The 23,153-nt window shown below is 39.2% G+C and overlaps 1 protein-coding gene across 4 annotated transcripts in view; it reads right to left on the bottom strand.

Moving 5' to 3' along the window:
- The window catches only part of DNAH8 (dynein axonemal heavy chain 8), a 326,388-nt gene that overhangs the window by 167,492 nt on the left and 135,743 nt on the right, over positions 1-23,153 (bottom strand). For all 4 annotated transcript variants that reach the window (XM_081523221.1, XM_081523219.1, XM_081523218.1 and 1 more), the window contains 8 exons: positions 20,222-20,446; positions 15,950-16,122; positions 14,012-14,190; positions 8,119-8,306; positions 5,356-5,442; positions 5,160-5,267; positions 4,205-4,339; positions 2,412-2,573 (listed from right to left, as the gene is read on the bottom strand). In XM_081523221.1, the coding sequence (XP_081379347.1) occupies positions 2,412-2,573; positions 4,205-4,339; positions 5,160-5,267; positions 5,356-5,442; positions 8,119-8,306; positions 14,012-14,190; positions 15,950-16,122; positions 20,222-20,446 (1,257 nt within the window). The remainder of the gene's footprint in view (positions 1-2,411; positions 2,574-4,204; positions 4,340-5,159; positions 5,268-5,355; positions 5,443-8,118; positions 8,307-14,011; positions 14,191-15,949; positions 16,123-20,221; positions 20,447-23,153) is intronic.

The raw sequence follows: 23,153 nt of genomic DNA, 5'->3' as shown, positions 1-23,153 counted from the left end.
TACTAAGAACATGGACAGTGTCTGTTACAAAATCCTCTCTACAGTTTTCTTAATAAAAATAAAAAGTCAAAAGTCTTACAGCTGATCAGAGGTAAAATTTGAGTTACTCTCCTCTAAGTTTTAGATAGAAATGTATTAATTCTGTAATCCATAGTTTAAAAGCAACAGAGGTACTGGCCATATTATATTCAACAGTAATGTGTTTGACATTAAGTAACAACACAATATTCTAGTCCCCTACCAACTGAGAGAACTAAGATTTCAGTGCTCAGTATACTGTATGCATTGTTGTACAGTGGCTAAGTCATGTCCAACTCTTTGCGACCCCATGAAGTGCAGCACACCAGGCTTCTCTGTCTTTCACTATCTCCCTGAGTTTGCTCAAACTCATGTCCATTGAGTTAGTGATGCCATCCAACCATCTCATCCTCTCTTGCCCCCTTCTCCTCCTGCCCTCAATCTTTCTCAGCATCAAGGTCTTTTCCAATGAGTCAGCTCTTCATATCAGGTGGCCAAAGTATTGGAGCTTCAGCATTGGTCTTTTCGATGAATATTCAGGGTTGATTTCCTTTAGGATTGACTGGTTTGATCTCCTTGCTGTCCAAGAGACTCTGAAGAGTCTTCTCTAGCACCATAGTTCAAAAGCATCAATTCTTCAGTGCTCAGTCTTCTTTATGGTCCAACTCTCACACCCTGTATGACTACTGGCAAAACCATAGCTTTGACTAGACAGACCTTTTTCAGCAAAGTGATGTCTCTGCTTTTTAATATGCTATCTAGGTTTGTCATTGCTTTTCTTCCAAGGAGCAAGCATCTTTTAATTTCATGGCTACAGTCACTGTCCACAGTGATTTTGGAGCCTAAGAAAATAAAATCTGTCACTGTTTCCACTTTTTCCCCATCCATTTGCCATGAAGTGATGGGACTAGATGAGATGATCTTAGCTTTCTGAATGTTGAGTTTTAAGCCAGCTTTTTCACTCTCCGCTTGCACCCTCATTAAGAGGCTCTTTAGTTCCTCTTCACTTTCTACCATTAGACGGGTGTCATCTGCATATCTGAGGTTGCTGATATTTCTCCTGGCAATCTTGATTCCAGCTTGTGCTTCATCCAGTCTGGCATTTTGCATGATGTACTCTGCATAGAAGTTAAATACGCAGGGTGACAATATACAGCCTTGATGTACTCCTTTCCCAATCCTGAACCAGGCCATTGTTCCATATCCAATTCTAACTCTTGCTTCTTGTCTTGCATACAGGTTTCTCAGGAGGAAGATAAGGTGGTCTGGTATTCCCATCTCTTTAAGAATTTTCCACAGTTTGTTGTGATTCATACAGTCAAAAGCATTAGCATGGTCAGTGAAGCAGCAGTAGATTTTTTTTTTTTAATTTCCTTGCTTTTTCTATCATCTAGCAGATGTTGGCAATTTGATCTCTGGTTCCTCTACCTTTTCTAAATCCAGCTTGTACATCTGAAGTTTTCAGTTCACCTGTATGCATATCACATGTAAAGTGAGGTTTTCCCAGAATTTTTTTTAAATGGAATGATTTCCATTACATAGATGATGAAAAATATTTTGATATCTCCCCATATATTTTCTTTGTAAGATTTGAGTCTATCTTATACACTTGCACTGCTTACAAGAGTAAGTTAAGAATCATTACTTTTCAAATGCGGTTTTTGACACTTTCCACAATTTCAGTGCCTTCATTTCCAAGGCACTGGAAAATACTCCCAATGCGTCAAGCTCATAGGGATTTAATTCAGCAACTCTGCTACAGTTTCAGGGCTCTGCTTGATAAAATCATTGATAGGTTGTCACAAGGATAAAATGTGATTGACAGAAACACACCAAGAGACACAGGCAAAGGATTTGGTTTCGGTGTGAACACACCCACACACAAAGCAGAAGCAAGGCAGCACCCTCAGATTCCTCGGGCTCCATGCCCCACGAAGGCCCCCAGCTACGGCATTCCATTTCCCTGCGGTTTTTTTTTTTTCTGGTCTCACTGCACGGCTCGTGGCAGTCCAGTTCCCCAACCAAGAATGGAACCCAAGGCCCCTGCAGTGGAAACACAGAGTCCCAGCTACTGGCCCACCAGGGAAGGCCCTCCCTACATTTTCATAGCCTGCTGTCTCCTCCCAGCTAGTCTCGAGATTCTGGGTACCACCTAACCTCACGGGGTGTATGTAACTTCAGTAAGTGCTTGGTTAGTGTGAAGCGGGGTGAAACCACGCTAAAGTCCCTAGGACCAACACCCCCTGCTGAGGACTCTTCTTGCAATGATGTGCTTTATTTAGTCTCAACCGTAACATCAAGCAAGATTAATAACACAAGTTCTTTTCTTCAAATGACAATCTTTAACAACACTCATTGATCATCAAACTGATAATAGATGAAAAATATTTTACCTGCACGAGTTTGAGATTCCAGGGTGGGTGGTTAATCAAACCTTCCAGCTGAACCTGGTTGGTGACTGCAGCTTGCAGTTCCACGTAACTATTACTGTCTAGTTGTAATCCTGGAAACAGGTCGTTGATTAAGCTGAGGAACAGGGGTTCATCTTCATCAATCTAAGGTGGCAAAGAATAAATTCACTCATTTAGGTCAAAAACAAAGCTCACAGCACTTATCATTTCATGCCCAAATAATCATATTATTCTCCTGGCCACACCTGTATGCTCTAGCACTTTCTCCCAAATACCACCACTGAGTCTACGTTACCTACAGCATTGCACCCAAATTTTCCTGGCATTTATATTAAAAAGAATGAAATAACGCCATTTTCAGCAACATGGATGGACCTAGAGATTGTCGTACTGAGTGAAGTAAGTCAGACATAGAGGGGAAATATCATATGACATCTCTTATATGCGGAATCTAAAAGGAAATGATAGGAATGAACTTACAAAACAGAAAGAGACTCATAGACAGAGAATGAACTGAACGGTTGCCAGGGTGGGCAGAGGAGAGGAAGGGGGGAAGGGATATTAGAGTCTGGGATGGACACGTAGACACTGCTCTATTTAAAATGGATAGCCAACAAAGATCTGCTTTATAGCACAGGGTACTCTGTTCACTAATATGTGGCAGCCTGGATGGGAGGGGAGTTTGGTGGAAAATGGATACATGTACTTGTATGACTGAGTCCCTTTGCTGTTCATGTAAAACTGTCACAACATTGTTAATCGGCCACACCCCAAGACAAAATAAAAAGTTTAAAAAAAACTTAGTTAAAATTTAACATCTTCTCCAATCTCGTGCTCCAAGGTTTGATCACATTACTTCATCATACAACAGGTATATGCATTAACCTTAAAAACGTGCAAGTAATAGCTCCAATCCCAAGAGAACAGAGAATTAACATTTCCCTTTAATTAGGAAAATGTCTGTAATTTAACATCAGAAAGTCTTGTGGATTTTGGTTCCAGTTTCTCAACTGACTATGATAATGGGTGAGTCCTACAAACGTGGCTCCCTCATAAGGAGATCCATGTCCCCCAGGGTAGCTGTGAGACTCAAACAAGACAATACCCGTGAAAAGATTCTGTAATAAAGTGAAGTATGCAGATGTTAGTTGTTAGTTTTGTAACTGGAATGTGAGCTCCTAAGGTCCATTTCTTCCTCAACCATGTACTCCCAGGGCGTGGACACCATATGTAGCACAAAGAAGCCCCTGAATAAAAGCCACATGAAGCTGCCCATCAGCTAGTTCAAAACAACCTGGCTGTACCTGTGTCAAGTGTGAAAGCAGTGAAATATTATTATAATCTCCACAGCAAACATTTAATGCACATTTAGAAAACAGAAATGGTGTTGATGTTTTGGGAGAGACATAGTTAAAGCTAGTCACATACAGAGAAAGCAAAAAGCTTTGGTGGTTCCCTGTGAATCCAGATTTTCATGTTTAGAATCTGTGTTACATTATGAATAACGGACTGACATTTGGGGGCTGGAGCCCACTGATGAAGCCTATTTGATGGCATTTGCAAGGACGCATTTCTGGCCCCTGTTGTTCATACAAAGCCATGGGTTTTTTTCTTGGGGGCAGGAGGAGGGTGTCTTCTTCTGGAAGCTCAGTCAGTGGTAACTTCACACACCCAACCCAACACACACCCATGTTAACAGCTTCATAGGAGCCAACCCCCACTTGTCAGCTAGGTCAAAATCTTGAAAGAGAAATTAATCCAGAGAAGAAAGATACCAATTTAGAAAGGTTCATATCTCTCAGTCCTCTCATGACCGTGCTTAATTCACTATCTTCTGGTCTGGCTCTTTTTTGAGATCCGAGTGTCCTCAATACAGATAGAATATTTCTCAACCCAAAGTCGTAATGAACCTAGGATGAGAAAAGAAATCAAAAGGATCATTCAGTTGAAAAATCCTAAGTGCAGACTCACTGTGCACATGTAGTACTTACATACTATAGTTTCGGAGTGGCTGAATGGCAAAGTTCTGTTAGCTCACTCCTCCTGCCTTTCCTTTGACTGACAAAAGACCTCTTCACTGGAAAGATCAAGCTGTGTGACAGTGTTCACACCTGATTTTCTGAGAACAATACACTCTGATAGTCTGAGGGACAACCATTTAAAATGCACGACCAACAGGTTACACACTATGTGGTTCACTTTATGTAACATGCTTGAAATAACACAATTTCAGAGATGTAGAAAAGATTAGGCCTATGAGGGGCTGCAGAATTTGGGAGAGAGGCAAGTGTGGCTATAAAGGGGTAGCAAGAGGGTACTTGGTAGGGATAAACAATTCTGTTTTCTATGACATAACTGGATAGAACTACACACACACACAAACACACACACACACACACACACAAGGGCATGAAAAACTGGTGAAGTCTTAGGAATCTCTGTTTATTGTCCAACGTCAATCTTCTGGTTTTGTTGTACTACAATTATGTCAACAGGATGAGAGTACACAGACGTCTCATACATGTCTTTGCAACTTCCTGGGAATCTATAATTATTTCAACTTAGGAAAGTTTTTAAAATACAAAATCAAAAGGTCAAGTTAATTATAAACGTATTTTAGGAAAGAGTCAAGGAATTTTTTTAACTCCCTAATTAGTACTTATCAAGGCAAAATTGCAAAGTTATAAAACAAGTTCTATAGTGAGGAGGAAAATAGATGTACCAAGTTACCTGCTTAGTAAGTTGTTCTTCACAGAGTTTGTAAAGTACATAAAACTTTTGAGCCAAGATAACGTTTTCAAGAAAACCACAGCTTGCAAGTTTAACTCGCATAATGATCTGCAAATTAACAGTGAGACTTTTCAGTTTTAGTGAAAAACAGGTAAAGAACATAAATTGTATTATGGTTTTAAACCCTGATGCATACCTGTCTATCAGGAACCATCATAGCAACAGTTCTGAACTGAATTTTCAAGTTCTCTGGTAGTTCCTGGCGCCCAGCATACCCAGGGTTCTAAAAGTTAAAATTATTTAATTTTTAATTGTTGACATAATTTTCATTTCTTGAGTACAAATTATCAATACATTTCAAATCCCTAATTCAGATTCTAAGAAGGTACTGAAAAACTTCAATTCATAAAATATCCCTCTTTTCACAAAAATGTGTACCGGACCATCAATATTTATTAATGTCACATTACTCTCTCTCACATATTTCCACGTTCATTATACTAATAAAGTAACACACATGTGCACATGCGCACGTGCACACACACACACACACACACACACACACCACTTTGTGTAGCAAAAAATAAGCATCTGCATATCTATTTGTTAAAGAAAATGAAATAAAACTGAATAAATACTGGGATAATTATGATCTAAAATATGTTACTGAAAGAAAAAGAAAATTTAGGATTTTATATTAATTAGTTTACTGAGGCAATTTTTACTTCCTCTATTCAAATTATTATTTTCTTTTGCCAGAAAATATTTTTATCTTGCCTTACTTTTTGAAGGATATTTGCATGGAGTATGTAACTGTAGTTGCCAGGTTTGTCTTTTTTTTTAATGTTTCCGTTTTGCTTTGTGTTGTGTGTGTGCTTTGTTTTTAAACTGGAAGTTAACTGCTTTATAATATTGTGTTGGCTTCTGCTGTACAACACAAATTCTTCTTTACATAGAGTTCTGTGGCTGATAAATAGCCACAAATAGTTGACAAAGGGTTTTGTTTTTTTTAACTACTAAAAAAAAAAACCCACAGTGAGGAAGGAAAACAAAGACAGGAATGATGAGAAAACATTAAAAAGGACAAAAGTAGAGGTGAGTAGGAAGCTAATAAGTAGCAAAAGATTGAGGATAGAACAGACCCAAAAATCCCAAGCAATAAGGTTAGGGTGTTCAAAGACAAGTAAGGCAAAGAGGAAAGTGCATGAAGAAACCTTCAGTCCCTGAGCATTTACTAGGCATTGTCAATAGGCCAGATAATTTGCTAGGTGCTGGGAATACAAAGATGGCTGGCTGCCTTTCAATACTCCTATTTTTCATCCTTAGTCACAGAACTTCAGCTGCAAGCTGGGTGCATCACCACCCAGATTTAAAACTGTATTTCCCAGCCTGCCCTGCAGCTGGTGAGATTAAATTCTACCCTGTGAGTCACAAAGGGACACAGTGTATGAAATATCCTTGATGTCTGATTGAAGGGAATTGATTCAATCAACTGGCTGCAACAGAGATGCTTCTGTAGCACCTTGGGCTATAAGGTGACCTTGAAATTGGAAACCAAGATGGTGTAGAAACCTCGAAGAATCTTAAAAGAATACATACTTCAGTCACTATTCTTCATATGTCAGTTATTCACAGCCTAATGCAATATCTAATTGCTATTTCCAAAATTATTCTTAATCCAAGGGAATTTGTTAAGCTTCTTTTAAATTCTTCTAAGCCACACTATCACACTGAGTAAACTCCTTCATTCAATTTCATGTATAACTGATCACTTTAGGATTATTATTATTTACCTCTAACTTGCTTTACTGGTTGTTTGCTTACATTAAAGTTTATCAGAAACTTTTCTGAGTTTTCTTCCTATAATTTATCTTTATCCACTCAGGACACTTAAAACTCAGAGTACTTGTGTTATTTTGCAACTTAGAGATTTAACAGAATAGGGATCATTTCAAAGCATTAGGTCAAAGCAGTTCAACATTAACTTCACTTCAATTCATAGAAACTCCTCCATTCTATGCTTTTGGTGTTTTATCTTTACAACAGTATATCACAAAGCTCTGTTCTCAGTCACATGGTAACAATTGGTTACAATTCTTTGGTATAGGACCCTGTTGAATTATTTTGAAAATTTTAAATCATTTCTATCTGCCTTTATTAAGTGTCAGAGAAAAGCCAAATGTAGAGGTTAAGGAGTCAGGCTTTGATATTAGACAATAACATCTTTCTCTAATTGTGTGATGAGTAAATTTTTAATTCCTTGAGGCTTGGGTGTCTCGGTTACAAACACTCCCCGTGGGCCTCCCTGGCGTTACAGCAGTTAAGACTTTGTGCGCCCGCACTGCAAGTGGTGTGGGGGTCTGATTCCTGTTTGGGGGAACTAAGATATATTACCCACTAATATATGCTTACTTTTCTTTAAGTCTATAACAATTAAACGAATAAATTGCATTTAAAACCTATGTTTTTCAATCTCTTTTTAAATCACATCAAAAAGCACGAAGTACTTAGGAATACACCTGACCAAGGAGTGAGAAGAATGAGATAACGCCGTCTGCAGCAACAAGACGGACCTAGACATTGTCATACTAAGTGGAGTAAGTCAGACAAAGACAAATATCGCAGGACATTACCCAAAGGTAGAATCTAAACTATGATACAAATGACAAAGAAAACAACTGTAGGATTACCAGAGGGGAAAGTGGGTGGAGGAGGAACAAATTAGGAATTTGGGATTAGCAGATACAAAGTACTATATATAAAATAGATAAACAACAAGATCTTAGTGTATATATATATATCACAGGGAACTGTATTCAAAACTTATAATAACCTATAATATAATATATATATATACATATGTAATGGAGTCACTTTGCTGTACACCAGAAACTAATGCATTGTATATCAACCATACTTCAATAAAAAGTTTTAAAACATGTAACACCTATGTTCTCACCATTGTTAAGAAGATTCCAAATTCTGGATTTAAATCAACACAATCACCGTCAGAAAAAATAAACTGTTTTTTTCTCTCTTTTCTTGCTGTCAAGACGATGTAAATTTGTTGGGCTGCCACTGATAACACAGGCAATTCAATTCTGTTAAACTCATCAAAACACCCCCAGGAACCTGACTGTGCAAGACCTGGTGTGAAAAACAGTTTGATAAGTTTTACTTTGTAATATACCTTCTTGATAGAAATCATTTCTCCAAAGCACCCTCAAACAATTATACAGTGAAATACAATTTATATAAACTTCACATCTGGCTGTTTATAAAGACGTATTTAATTCCAGTGATATAGAGAAGTTTAATTATTTGTACATCATCACCAAAACAATGAAAACAGTATACTGCTGAAATTAAAGTACAGACTCGTCATTCCACCAGGGATGCTGAAGGGTGACAAAAATTGATTCAGTCTGGATGTGCCACCTCCAGTGGGGATGGAGGTGAGGGAGCCATAATGTTTGGGGAGATTAACAAAATAAGGGATGCCCTATCTGGGTCAGATCACTCTGTTCCTTTCTTGTTGCAATGAGAGAAATGCCTGGAAGCTGAGTGAGACAGAGAATGGTCAAAAGATGTTTATTTATTCCTTATGAAACCCAGCACAAAGGAAGACCTGGATATCAGGAACACTGCTCCTGTCTAATCTCAAAGGATGAAAAACCTTTATTATCTTTAACTGCACAAAACACTCTTCTCTCTGTTTTTAAGCAAGCAAATAGGATTTATTAAAGAGAAGGAAAGTACAAGGCTCTCAGCATAGACACTGAGGGGGGTAGAGAGTCCCCACAAAACACTCTTCTTTTACTATTGCTTCCACCCACCTACCCCCACCTTTTCTTCTCTCTCCTTTGGGAATTTCCATTTTATGGATATTGGAACTTACATATCTATTCCTATGACCCTGAAATTTTTCTGTCAAACTTTCCATTTCTTTCTACAATATGCTCTCTTGACTAGATAGTCCAACTCAAAAAAACCTGAGGTTTTGCTTTTTTCAATTTCTGATTATTCCATTTGTTATTCTTTTCATAGCAGCCTATTTTCTTTTCTTTAATTGGTTATATGTGACAAATTCTTGAATCTCTCTGAGGCTATTAATTTAGTTACTTTTGCATTTTCTTCTGTTTAGGTAGGTGGTCAGTGCGTCTCTTTACTCTTTGGAGGGAATGACTCCTTAATTTCTTCAAATATTTGATGAGACTTGGTTGTTTCTGCGTATGGGTGTATCTTCTCATTCCAAATGCAAATTCCTGTTTGCATTGTGTATGGCTGCCTCTGGCGACTGGCGGGGAAGGGACAAGAGAGGCAGGAGAGCTTATCCTCTGGGTCTTGGGGACTGACCGGTGCAGTGCTTGCCTCTTTGTCAGGACTCCCACTTCAGAGCATTTACATGAGGGAAAAACACTGGAGACAGCCACTTTCTTTTCTTTTTCTCTGCTTTCTGCTATATTTTCGGCATTCTAGGATTTACCTAGTGCTCTAGTCTGCTCCTCTCAACCATCTTCAACCATTAAGCCAGGAGTGATCCACAAAAGAACATTCTCTTCCATTACAAAGTGATTCTTTGGGTTTAAATTTTTTTTTTAAGGACAGGCAATTACAATGAACAATATAGTGAATATCCATGTACTCACCTATCAAGTCTTAACAATTCTGCTTCAGATTTCATCCATAAAATACTGGAACTACAATTCAAGTCCATGTAGGTCTTTCTTGGATCCACACTCCCTCCTTCTCCAGAGGTAACTTCTACTCTGAATTTGATGTCAACAGTTCTTATGCATGCCTGTAAACGGCTGCTCACATGCATTCACCAATACTCTATACTTGGCTTGTTCAAAATTTGTATCTATTTATTTTTCTATATACTGTATCTATAAAATACTGTATCTATGAAGTATAAATATATACAGTGTATCATCAAATAAATTGATTTATTTGCTGTCCTCTGAAGCAATTCTACCAACTTATACACACAGAAGTACTAAGATTTACAGTTTCTACACACCCTTACCAACAGTGGTTTGTCAGACTTTTTCATTCTTATCAATTAACAACAGTGAGAACAGTATTGTTTTATATTTCTTAGTGATTTGAAAAAAATCTCTCTTTTTTTTTTGGCCATGTCACACACATGTGGAGATCTTAGTTTCCTGACCAGGGGTAGAACCCCTGCCCGCTGCAGTGTAAGTGTGGAGTCTTAACCACTGGATCACCAAGGAAGTCTAAAGAAAATCTTTCTTAATGCTAGATATTAATCTTTTGTCAGCCATACATGTTAAAATATCTTCTCCCAGTCTGTAGCTTATTTTTTTTAACTTTTTAAAAAGAGACATATCACAAAAGACTGTAAAATTACACACATACACACATTCACACACACACAAGTGACCCTTAAACAACACAGGAGTTAGAGGCATGGACACTCCACAAAGTCGAAACTCCATAAATAACTTTGCAGTCAGCGCTCTCACAGTCACAGCCCCTCATATAGGGGTTCAGCCAGCCTGAGGTCGTATAGTACTGTAGTATGTATTTAGTTTAAAAAATCTGTGCATAACTGCAACTGCACAGTTCAAGTCTGAGTTGTTCAATGTACATATTTCCAACAGGCAACTAAAGATAAGAGCTGGATGAGCAACCCCATGGTATCTGTTACAGGGATATCCTCCTACCCTGCTTAAATGTATTCATCTTTTCTTTATAGTTTGTGGGTTTTGGATAAAAAGTCCCTTTCTACTCTGAGAACAGATATGTGCCTTTGTTGCCTTCTAAAAGTCATACAGGTTTTGCCTATCATAGTTAAGCACTTAATCCCCCAAAATTATTTTTATGCATGTTGTAGGGATTCAATTTTATATATGCAGGGATCCAATTTCCCTTGTTAAATATTAATCATCCAGTGTACCAGAATGACACCGCAAATTCTCTCTCTTCATCACTGATTTTCAATACCACCTTTTCCACATGTTAGTGTTCCTGGCCTATTTCTGCATTCTCTACTATGTTCGCCTAGTTTGTTTATCAAGTCGCTTTAGTCATGTCCGACTCTTTGTGACCCTATGGACTATAGCCCACCAGACTCCGCTGTCCATGGGATTCTCCAGGCAAGAATACTGGAATGGGTTACCACACCCTCCTTCAGGGGATCATCCTGACCCAGGGATCAAACCCTCGTCTCTCATGTCTCCTACATTGGTATTGGATTTCTTTACCACTAGCACTACCTAAGTGGTATCTTTCTGAGATTTTCATTTTCTAACTTTTTTATGGATAATTAAAGTAAAATCTGTGTTTATTTCATATTCAAGTAAACTTGCTAAATTCTACTTCCTATAGCTTTGTTGATTCTATTGTTTACAATATCACTTGTAAATGATGATATTTTGTGTTTCTTTCCAGTCTTTGTACTTTTGCTGTCCCTGTTGTTGTTCCCTACTGCACTGGGTAGGATACAGAACACAGTGGTGAGTGGAAGTAATAATAATGGAAATCCTCATCTTATACCTTGTCTCAGAGAATGCTTTCAAATTTTCAGTACTACGATGTTTGCAGTGGGTGTCCTTTATCAAGTGAGCTATGTGGATGGATATCTGGGGAAAGAATCTAAAGATCAGCAGGCATAAGGTGGAGGGAGTGTGCTTCGGGATGTTTGAGAAACATCACAAAGGTCAGTGTGGCTGCAGTAGAGACAGTGAGGAGACAGTGTCAGGAGACGAGATCAGAAGGTCACAGCAATGCAACAGGGAAGGAGCAGGTGTGACTGTATAAAACAACACGAGGACCAACATAAGGATTTCGGCTCTTACTGTGAGCGAAACCAGGGCCCGCCTTTCAGTAGAAGAGTGTCGTGACCTGACTTACAATTAGAAGGCTCTAGATTTGAGATTAGAATGGAAAGCACAGGGGTAAACTCAGAGAGACCAATTAGGAGGCTTATTGGAGCAGCATAGGCGAGAGATAATGACTGGCTTGAACCAGGATGACAGCAGCGGGATAATAAAAGGTGGCTGGTGTTGGACGTGTTTTGAAAGTAGAGCTAATAGTGTTTGCTGACAGTTGGATGTGAGCATGAGAGAAAGAGGTGAAAAGGAAAAGTCAAAGAGTTCTGTTTAAGTATCTAGAAGAATTGAGTGGGTATTTAGTATGTCAAGGAAAGCTGAAGAAGAAGTTGAGATGGGGAGGGAGGATCGGAAGTTTGGTTTGGGATACAGTGAATCTGGACCTGTTAGATATTAAAGGGCAATGTCAAGGAGCAGGTATCAGTTGTATTACATGAATTCAGAGTTTCAAGGGGAAGTCCAAGATAAGATGTAAATTTGATCATTTAGATAGCATTTAATGTTTATTGCTGGGAGAAATATCAATGACCTCAGATATGAAGATGATACCACTCTAATGGTAGAAAGTGAAGAGGAACTAAAGAGCCTCTTAATGAGGGTGAAAGAGGAGAGTGAAAAAGCTGACTTAAAACTCAACATTCAAAAAACTAAGATCATGGCATCCCGTCCCATCACTTCATGGCAAATAGATGGTGAAACAATGGAAACAGTGACAGACTTTATTTTCTTGGACTCCAAAATCACTGCAGATGGTGACTGCAGCCATGAAATTAAAAAACGCTTGCTCCTTGGAAGGAAAACCATGACAAATCTAGACAACGTATTAAAAAGCCGAGACATCACTTTGCTGACAAAAATCCGTATAGTCAAAGCTATGGTTTTTCCAGTAGTCGTGTACAGATGTGAGTTGGACCATAAAGAAGGCTGAGTACCAGAGAATTGATGCTTTCAAACTGTCATGCTGGAGATGACTCTTGGGAGTCCCTTGGACTACTAGGTGATCAAACCAGTCAATTCTAAAGGAAATCAACCCTGAATATTCATTGGAAGGACTGATGCTAAAGCTGAAGCTCCAATACTTTGGCCACCTGATGCAGAGAGCCAACTCACTGGAAAAGACCCTGACGCTGGGAAAGATTGAGGGCAAGAGGAGAAGGGGACGACAGAGGATGAGATGGTTAGATAGCATCACTGACTCAATGGACATGAGTTTGAGCAAACTCTTGGAGATAGTGAAGGACGGGGAGCCTGGGGTGCTGCAGTCCATGGGGTCGCAAACAGTCAGACACAACTTAGTGATTGAGTAACAACAAGAGTTTGGGTCTGCATGAGACCACCAGAGAAGACCAATGAGGCCTGAGTTCTAAGACTGAAATGCTCCCTAATCTTTTTTCTTTGTCCATCTGAAACAATTTGCCATCTATCTTTCCAGATTTTCTCAATATTTCCCATCTGCCAGTGCCCCTCTCCCTTCTTGTTTTCCAGTGTTTCCATCCTTTTAAAAAAATATTTCAGTAATTCCCTGGTGGTCCAGTGGTTAGGATTTTGTGCTCTTACTGCCAAGGGCCCAGGTTTGATCACTGGTCAGGGAACTAAAATCCCATAAGCTTCACAGTGCAGCCAAAAATAAATAAATAATAAAAATCTTTATTTCAGTGGGATTTAATGCAACAAGGGAAGTCACATGTGTCATCAGTTTGCTATCATGATCTTATCTCCTCCACCATTGTTTCAGGCAGTATTAAAATGATTCTGTTTTCATAATCTAATACACATTCAACTCAAGGACTATAATGCCAGAAGTAGTATTGAACAGTATTTAATTGATGATACCCAGCCATTTTTGACCTAGAAAAATGGCAATATCATATGCATCAATCTACATTAATTTTGGTTATGTGGGACACTATCACTTTAGACTTCTATCAGAAAATAACATTTAAATGCAATAAAAATAAATCCACCAAAAATGACTTAACAGTGTTTGACACTTGCCTTTAAAAATCCTTCCTAGCCCTCTGAAATCCATTTGATCTGAGCAATTAAACACGACCACATATTTCCCCAAACATCTTCCCATGTCTTTCGTAGTTTCGGTTTTGCCAGTGCCCGCAGGTCCTGCTGGAGCCCCTCCCATGTTCATTCCCAAAGCCTGTGCCAAAGTGATGTAGCATCTGCAAACATGAATCAGACAAAGGGTTGTGGATATGGGGTAACATGCGTTACAGTGAAGCACAAGCAAAAGTCTGGTGTGACTGGAATGAGACTGTTTTAGAGTTTGAGCCACCCTCATAGGAGAAGGGCTTCCCAGGTGATGCGAGTGGTAAAGAACCGGCCTGTCAATGCCAGAGTCATAAGAGACGCAGGTTCAATCCCTGGGTCAGGAAGATCCCCTGGAGAGGGGAACAGCAATCCACTCTAGTATTCTTGCCTGGAAAATCCCTTGGGCAGAGGAGCCTAGCAGGCTACAGTTCATTGGATGACAAAGAGTCGGACATGACTGAGCTACTAATGCTTTCTTATAAGAGATGGGCAACCAAACGAGGCTCGAGTAGCTGGTATTCATTAGAAGTAATACAGTGTTTGCAAAGGCATGCAACCCTGACATAAAACCTGCAGGCCTTCCTTGCATTATGGTCAGGAGAAATCTGAAGTCAGAGAACCAAGTAAGCAGTGGTGTGCTGGCAGATGTTTAACAATGAGTCCTCTAGGAAAAAAAATAATAAAGCTAATTTCTCTTTTTTGGCCTCACCATGTGGCATGCAGGATCTTAGTTCCCCAAACAAGGATAGAACCTGTGTCCTCTGCAGTGGAAGCATTGAGTCCTACCACCGGACCACCGGGAAATTTCAAATCTAATTTTTACCTCTGCTGATTTCTGTGGCATAGATACATCCACCATGGGCAATGCTAGCAATGTGATAGCACAAGACTGGGAAGAGGAGCATGACGTTGGCTCTTGCAGGCTGGTAGTACAAGCCAGCTCCACCAGCACACCACTGCCAGTAAACCATGTTACTGTGAAGTGTTTCACTCATTTAGACACATGTAAAGAACAATATAATGAACCCCCTTGTATCCATAATGCAGCTTCAGTTACATTTGTTTCAGATCTAAGCAAACTTAGTAAAACTTCATGAGACACGAAGCTTTATACATAAACATCAATCGAAGGGGAAACACCCTGAAAAATTTAGGCTGTGATGGGACTGGGCATATAAAGGGAGGTCGGATGAGTCTAGAAGAGGCTAAAGACATAATTTTGGTGTGTCATAATTTTACCTCGAGTCAGCTCTATTTAAAATAACAGCAGAATTAGTTGTTCTATGACCCAGTTTAAGTTGATTCTACAAACATTTACTATCTTCTACACACGGCGTATAGAACCAGGTATTTGCAGGACGTATAAGAATGGCAAAGACCCAGTACTTGTCTAGTGTCATATACTAGAAAGAATGGTGAGGGGATGTGCCATTAATTGATTATTCATTCAGACCTGGCCAAGAAACATCACTCTAGGAATCAGCTTCCACATATGAAAAACCAGGAGACACCGTTTCCAAGGTACCTTCCTTCTTTGCAATTCTAATGATCCTCTTTAAGGCTCTAGAGACATTTGTCCATCCTGTAATCTCAACTTCATTACTAAACTTCTTTTTTTCGTTCCTTTTTTTTTTTCAACTTCATTACTAAACTTCTCATAGTCAACATTCAAGCATGCTTTTATTGTTTTACTTTTTTATATTTCATAAAAATTTAATCTATACATACTTTTAAATAACGACAGTTATTTCATTGTTAGACTTTGATGAGCTAGCCCAGAGCTGACATGACAGCAATATGCTTTTGTTAACATTTCAAATGCAACTTTAAGACAATTGTAAGCATATGATTTAATTACAAGAATGGAATAACAAAAATGGAGTTTCCTACCGATCTGTTAATGGGGTGATAACAAGACGATCAGTGCACCCCAGAAATTCATTCTGGTAAATAAAGTCAACATCTGTAATAGACACCACTGTTTGATCCAAGTCTTCCTTAAAGTAAAATCTACTCTGTTTTAGCCATTCAAAATCAGTAACGGATTTGATATGCATTTTTACCTTAAAAAGATGAAACACAAAGAGATTACAACTGAATTGCAATAGCATAAAACATAGCGTGTAGGCAATTTTTATCTACTCATTCATTAGTTGATTCTTGTCATTTAATATATATTTACTGAGTCTTTCCTTGGAAAGAATATTTAATGAGTCTTTCCTTGGAAAGAATATTTAATGAGTCCTTCCTTGGAATGCTGTGCTGGGTAAACAAAGACAGACACAGTTCCTGCCTTCTGAAGCTGACAGCAAAGGGCAAAGGACAAATCAGATAAACAAGTAATTGCAATAAAGTAGGAAAAGAAACTCGGGGTCATGAAATTATGTAGCAAGAAGACCTCACCTAGTCTAGGTCTGAGGGAGATACTCAGAGAAAGAAACATCTAAACTAAACCCTGCAAAAACAGTAGGAATTAGCTAGGGAAATAAAAGAGAAGGGGTGAAGGAGGCATGAGAGGGCAAAACATTCTAGACAAAGACGCAGAAGATCTGTCTGGTATGTTCAAGAAACTGAAAGAAGTTCAGTACCACTGAGGCATCCAGGACTCTGAGAAAGAGTGAGAGCTGAGGCTTCACGGGGCAGAGAAAAGAGGTTGGGCACTGTCCTCACGGCAATGGGAGAGGCATGGCCCTATATGCACCAGCACTGTGGCCAAACCAATCAATCTGCCCAGTCATCAGCTTACACCCAGGGGCCAAGAGGCTTATACCCATGGGAGGCCAAGAGGCTCCCACCACCATGGATGCAAGAGACAGAAATCTGATGAGCACGTTTGGGAACAACATCCCACCATAACCACGTTCTACAGTGCTTCACGACTTTCCATCAGCAAACCCGGAGAAACCCCAGTCCTGCCCACTCAGGGGAATCAATATAAGAAGTGGCAAGTTGTCCCTTTCACTGCATCTCCACCCAGAGGCCCACTTCCAGGTCATTCGGCTGACACTGAAAAATAGGCAACTGTACAATGCTCCGTTCTCCATCTCATTAAGTCTTCATACTATTTACTTTTTGCCGTAGTTTCATGGTCTATGATCTTGCTCCCCACTCCAGTTAAGAATTCTATCTTCCCTTTTAAAGCATAGTTTGTATTCACCACCTTAAAAGGACTACTTTCAGGTAACAGTCCAGTGCCACCCACAGGGACTCTGTTCTCTAGCACAGGACCCTCAGCCATGGAGATGTAGTCAGCTAGCTACTTGCAACAGTCCCATTAGATGGTAAAGAGGGGGTGGACCGGGGCTTGCCTGGTTGTCAAGTAGTTAAGAATCTGCCTGCCAATGCAGGGGACACGAGTTCAATCCCTGGTCCAGGAACTAAGATCCCACACACCATGGGGCAACTAAGCCCGTGCGCCCCAACTCTGAGCCTGCATGCCCTAGAGTCCATCCTCTGCAACAAGAGAAGCCACCACAATGACAAGCCCATGTACCACAGCTAGAGAGCAGCATTCGCCACAACTAGAGAAAGCCTGCACGTAGCAACAAAGAACCGGCACAGCCAAAAATAAATAAGTACGCTTTTAAAAATAAAGAGTGGGTCGAGGAGGAAAGTATAAAGAAGAATAGCTGATATTTATTGAGTTGTTACTGTATATCATAATATATTATGTTCTAAGCATTATACATGGAAAAATAAAATGCATATATGCGGGCTATGAGATACCATTTTACTTGGAATGCAAACTGAGCATGAGTTTATTAGCAATTGAGATAAAAAGAAAACAGCTTCATAGTTTTAACTATGTGTATACTTTCTTTTAAAAAAACCCATTCTGTAAGGAAAGTAAAGCCATGCTTAGCATTTTGATTTTAAAAAGAAGTTTCTTCCATGAGACCTCAACTTTTAAGAGACAGTGAGAAATGTACAGATATTCTCAATAGTACACTCATAGCAGGTGTAGTAATGGATTCCATATGACTGCTTCTTGAAGTGGACTTCAAGGAAATCCAAAGTATGATGGTAATGACAGTTCAGTGAAAGCAAATCTGTAGAAGGCCAAAGCAATACGGTCTAAGTACGCAGCTTTTTGATGATTAGCATGAACCAGAGAAATCCTAGAGCAGTGTTTATTGAGCTTTAACATGCTTATGAATCACCTGGAAGTTGCACTGAAATACACAGGATGATTCAGTATCTGTAGAGGGGTATGGTGGGGAGGCTGAAGATTCTGCTTTTCAAACAAGCTCCTAGGTGAGGCCAGTGCAACCGGTTGTCACACACACTTTGAGAAAGAAGGATCTAGATTACAGGGGAATAAATGGACTCCATGCCCTTCAATCTTCAGTAAATACAACTTATCTGATCAGAACTTTTGATACAAGTTGGAAACAGGTAGCCTGGGAATCATAGTTTCTAAAAAATGGGCCCCATGTTGCATGAACTGTGCGTCTCTGATGAAGGAAAAAGATACCTTAAAGACAGATCAAGTCAGGGACTTCCCTGGTGGTCCAGTGGTTAAGAATCTTCCTGCCAATGCAGGGGACACGGGTTCAAGCCCTGGTCTGGTAACTAAGATCCCATATGCCGTGGGGCAACTAAGCCTGAGAGCCACAACAACTGAAACCCATGAGCCTAGAGCCCATGCCCTGCACAAGAGAAGTCACCACAATGAGAAGCCAGTGCACCTTAATTAGAGAGTAGCCCTCGCTTGCCACAACTAGAGAAAGCCTGCTTGCAGCAATGAAGAGCCCATGTACCCCAACAAAGACCCAGCTCAGCCAAAAATGAATAAATAAAAATTTAAGAAATAAAGTAGAGCAGCATGTTCAGAATTTTTTTTTTAAAGTTAAACAGAATAATGCAATGGTAGTCAAAAATGAAGCAAGTCAAAATGGTGAGATATCAAAACTACCTGGGCCTCCTCTCCCATAATAGACAACTACTGCTCAAGACCACTTGTTAGAGTTCTGTTTACAAAGGGAATTCAAATATCCTTTCTACTCCCACTCGGCAGAACCTTGCCCAGATCAAGCCCATGAAGACTTGTTGGACACTGTCAACTGAACAGCCATAGGAGTTCCCTGAAGCTTGGTTCTACTCAATCTGCACTTTTTTCACAACTGGCTCATCAGTTGGAGGAGCTAATCTAGAAGACATGACTGCAGGTGGACATGAGCTGGATGGACCCAGGGGATCACAGGTTCCTCACCCCCTTCTCTGTCCCTGGAATGGGCATTCTGCCCACTGTTCCCACAGTGGGAACTATTTTCATGGATGCAGCCTTGAGAGAGCAACATGCCATTGAGACCATCTGGATGGTATAGGAGGTAGTTAAGGCCTCTATACAAACTTATAAGATTCTGGCAGACAACAAAATAGAATTACAGATGTAGGAAACAAACTTACCAGGGGGTAAGTGGGGAGGGATAAATTGGGAGATCAGGATTGACACATACACACTACCATATACAAAACAGGTAACTAATAAAGGCCTACTGAATAGCACAGGAAACTCTACTCAATACGCTATAACGACCTATGTGGAGAAAGAATATTAAAAAGGGAGATATATGGATATGTATAACTCATTCATTTTGCTGTACAGCAGAAACTAACACAACACTGCAAATCAACTATACTTCAATAAAAATTATTTTAAAAATTCTGGCAGACAAAGGCAGAGATTTACTCCTCTAGAGGCTGCCCAAAACAAGCCTCATAAGTATTGAATAAATTTCCTCACTAAAATTGCTAACTACCCATCTGGAGCGGCATGCCTCTTTCTTCAGACTCTTCTTGCCCTCTGAGTGCAGGGGCCAAGTCATGAACTAACATCGCCATAACTCACGACCAAGACCACCTAAATTATATCATATCCCTGGTTGTTGGCTTAAAGAAACAGTTCAAATCACATCAGTTGATTCCAGACTTTCAGAATGCCAAATCTGAATACACACACATGACTGTTAAAACTATCAAATATATCAGTAAATATTTGTAGACATTGTATAGGCAAAGATGGTTGTGAGAAAGGACCAAACAGATGGAAGGTTCATATAAGCTAGGAAGTATATATAATACTTAACTGTTCATTATTAGAAGCACTAACTTATTAATTAGTACACTAGATTACTCTAAATTAAGAAAATAATACTTTACCAAGTCATCAAAAATATCTCTCTGGTGCACATGGATGGTAATTAGAGTTTCAAATTTCACTCTGTCAAACTTGCTCAGGTCATGTGTTGTCTGACTAATTAGAGTATTTAGAATATCCAAAAATTTCTGGTTGGTCACTTGCATGATTTTCCTGTCATCTTTTGCATTATTTAAAGCCTCTTCTGAATCATGTGTCCACAACATCTGAATTCCCAGAAGCCCAACCTAGAAATCCAGCAGACAAATAAGTTTACCAAATATTTAAAGCACACCTGCAATAAAATTTAGTGGTCACTTATTCACATTGAGGTGAACAGTTTTATTGATTTTAAACTAAAAAAGGGACATGCATTTCTTCACTCACAAAGGGGAAAATCATTGAAAGTTCAAACAATTATTTATTTCAATGTGGACAGATAATAATTTAAACAACTGCTATGATTTATGGAATTATATGTGCATTAATGGAAGATGCTTGGGGAATTTTTCTATAGAGGGCTTGAGACTCATATACCTTCATACAATGACTTTCCTTTCTCAAAAAAAGAAATGGAAATAATAGATTATTGTGTATTTTTCTTCAGCAGAGTTTTCCAAAGGCTTGTTTGCATCTCTAAAAAGGATATGTTGCCTATCTCTTTCCTTAATCTCATTCTAATATCCTTATCTTTATGTACATCTACTTCTCTGTCTACATACAGATCTACAAGAGACAGAGATAGACAGAGACAGAAAGTCAGATGGGGGGAAGCTTGTCCTTTGACTCCTGAAGAAGGCATAAGAAAACTGTGAGTTGATTGTCACCTTACCTACAATTTCTGCCCCAGGAAAGGAAATGAAAGTGGTCAGAATTTGCCCTCCCCTCACCCCCTCATCTGCAACAACTGTCCCTTTGGGAGCTTCTGTTCATCCCCAGAGTCAGGCAATAGATCCAAGATCATTTGAACCAAAGAGGAATTCCACATCTGGTAGAGGAAGGGAAGTGTGTGAGTGGCATATGGATTCTACAGGCATGGCGTTCAATGTAGGTAAAGCAGGAATAAAACCCTCTCCTTATCCCTGCTTCTTCTGGAACATCAATAATTTTCCTGCTAGAGCAGTGGCCAGTCCTGAGTCTGCAGGTGAAGGTAAACGAAGCCCTGGGATGGAGAGGAAACAGCTGCTGTCAGGAAGCTCCGGATAGCAAGTAGATTCTCTTTGCAGAAAGCAGAGAGAAACAAGGCAGAAATGGCAGTGTAAGGCTGTGTGATTTAAAGACCAAAGAGACCTGCAGATCCTGCAAAATCACTACATAGTGGTACATTTTAAAAACTGACTTTAAATTATGCTTCTCACTAGCTTTAAGAAGGCAGCGGACTTCATGGTAAAAACTGGAGGATGTTTCATCACAATTAAAAACAAAATAAAAATAAAAAACAAAATTCTCATCAATATTATTTGGTGTCTATGATGAGCACATTAAAAAATACTGAAAGGGAATACACTAAAATGCTGTCATCATTTCCAGGTGGCGGAAATATGGGAAAATTTTTATTCTTCAAATGTTTCCAAATTTTTGCAACAAGGATCCATTGTGTTCAAAATCTTCAAAATACATTTGAGAAGAAAAGAGGTGAAATTTTAAACAATTTTAGATAAAAAATTAACATAGTAATGGGAAAATTGACTCTGGAAAACTGCTTTTTTAAATGCAATTTAAAGAGAGTAATATATGTACTGAATGAATATATTAAATAAGTATATACTGACTGAAAATATAGAAAATGAATATATATATTCATTACTCTTTAAAGCAATTTTTCCAGAAAACTGAAATTTGCCTACTACAATGTTATGATTTTTATCTAAAAATACATAAACACATTATATGAAAGTCCTAAAAGTCGGTCAATTTTCCTATTATAACCTGTCCAACTTCACCACTGCTTTAAATTTGCTTTTCAGCTTTTCCAACTGTAATGCTATATCTCCTTCCAACTATAATCATACTTACCTGCAGGAGGGAAACTATGTTGATTTAGCCTAAGGAGCTACTTTCCTCAGCTTATCAAATACAGTATTTTATAAAGCTTTGTCACAAAGGTAATCATGCTAATAAGAATATTAAAGCTTGCCAAGAATATTATACAATACAAAAACAATGCATTCTCTTCAGTGAAGGTTGGTTCTGTATTTCTACTTGTGTCATTTGAATAATTTCATATCATTTCAGCTGTCTCTGCTGTATGTGCAGTAATTCAGGATTTGGGGTTTGGGTCGGGAAGAGCAGCTGGGTTTTGCTAAACCCGCCTATATTTTTCTTGCCTTTTATTCCTCACTGTCTCTGACTCAGATCACAAGTCATCACTCTTCGTTTACCGTGGCTGAAAATGTAATGAAACTGTTCCTTCTTCATTTGCCATGTCTAGTTTTAATAACACCCGGCACACGACACTACACTTCTAAGAGTCAAAGGGCAGGAGGAGGGCTGTTCAAGAAAACACTGCTCCAGTCTCTTCAAGGTCTTCTCTCTAAAAACTTAGCTCGGAGAACTCCTTTAACAGATTATGCCAATTTTTAATTACTTGAAGGGAAAATAAACAAAAGGCAAGATAGATTTCATTTCAGGAAAGATATGGTGACTCCTTTTATATATGTCCATATCTATATCTATGTCTATGTTTATCTACATATGGATAGTTCAGTTCAGTTCAGTCACTCAGTCGTGTCCGACTCTTTGCAACCCCAGGAACTGCAGCACGCCAGGCTTCCCTGTCCACCACCAACTCCCGGAGTCCACCCAAACTCATGTCCATCGAGTCGGTGATGCCATCCAACCATCTCATCCTCTGTCATCCCCTTCTCCTCCTGCCCTCACTCTTTCCCAGCATTGGGGTCTTTTCAAATGAGTCAGCTCTTTGCATCAAGTGGCTGAGATAGATGTTTTTATACA

Source organism: Giraffa tippelskirchi, chromosome 8, assembly GCF_054371585.1.
Source record: "Giraffa tippelskirchi isolate mGirTip1 chromosome 8, T2T-mGirTip1v1.2.pri, whole genome shotgun sequence".
In the NCBI taxonomy this organism is placed as follows: domain Eukaryota; kingdom Metazoa; phylum Chordata; class Mammalia; order Artiodactyla; family Giraffidae; genus Giraffa; species Giraffa tippelskirchi.
The sequence above is the reverse complement of the archived record's forward strand: the minus strand, read 5'-3'. Positions and strand labels throughout refer to the sequence as shown.